This window comes from Centruroides sculpturatus, unplaced genomic scaffold, assembly GCF_000671375.1.
Source record: "Centruroides sculpturatus isolate CEXI.00-Female unplaced genomic scaffold, Cexi_2.0 scaffold5005, whole genome shotgun sequence".
Taxonomy (NCBI): domain Eukaryota; kingdom Metazoa; phylum Arthropoda; class Arachnida; order Scorpiones; family Buthidae; genus Centruroides; species Centruroides sculpturatus.
This window is the reverse complement of record NW_019389144.1, coordinates 1-842: the sequence shown is the minus strand read 5'-3', so window position 1 is coordinate 842 and position 842 is coordinate 1. Positions and strand designations below refer to the sequence as shown.

Below are 842 nucleotides of genomic sequence, written 5' to 3'. Positions count from 1 at the left end.
TTATTCACTTTCAAAAAGTTCAATAATTTGTCAAGATTTGGCCTCTGGCCCAAAATCTCTCTCAGACTTGCATTTCCAAAATGCTGTCTATGACTTTGATCAAAAGCTGTGCAGTTGCAAAGCATGTGTTTTACACTTAGAAAGCAGTTGCAATACTCACATACTGGCTGGTCTTCACCCTTCAAAAGGTATTGATGAGTCAACCGAGTATGACCAATTCTCAAACGACTAAGAATTACTTCAGATCTCCTGTCATACTGTTTATTGTGTGTCCAATTTTCTATATTTGGCTTGATCTCATGTAGTTTATTGTGGACTTGTACATTCCACATGTTTTGCCATTTCTCTGCCAGTCGTTTTTTAACTACTAGCGTCAAATCGCCTCCTTCAACATGCATTGTATGCTGTAAAGGTGTAGCTGACTTTGCAGCTGCGTCGGCTTCTTCATTCCCTTTTATACCTACATGGCCTGGGACCCAACAAAATTTTACAAAGAAATTACTCGCAGTAAGATGGCAAAACAGTTCATGAATTCTAATCACTATAGAGTGAGAACTAAATTCACATGAGATCAAAGCCTGAAGTACACTAACTGAGTCAGTGTAAATAACACAGGAACGATGACCTTTCCTATTTATATACTTTAAAGCTAAATAAATAGCATGCAACTCTGCAAAAAAGATGGAAGAATTCAATGCAATTTGTTCTGCCACGATTTCATCATGGCAGACGAAGGCTGAGCCAACATAATCATCAGATTTAGATCCATCTGTAAAAATAGGAATTAAATTCCTGTCACGATGTTGAATTTCTGCAAAGTGCTGTCTGTAGACGTAGTCTGG

The 842-nt window shown here is 37.9% G+C and overlaps 1 protein-coding gene across 1 annotated transcript in view; it reads right to left on the bottom strand.

Annotated features, from left to right (window-relative positions):
- Window positions 1-800, bottom strand: part of LOC111617177 — a gene marked incomplete at its 5' end in the record, with an annotated part of 3,347 nt that extends 2,547 nt beyond the window's left edge. Inside the window, one exon of the mRNA XM_023358506.1 lies at window positions 9-800. Within this exon, the coding sequence (XP_023214274.1) occupies window positions 9-800 (792 nt within the window). The remainder of the gene's footprint in view (window positions 1-8) is intronic.
- Window positions 801-842: the final 42 nt, after the last annotated feature.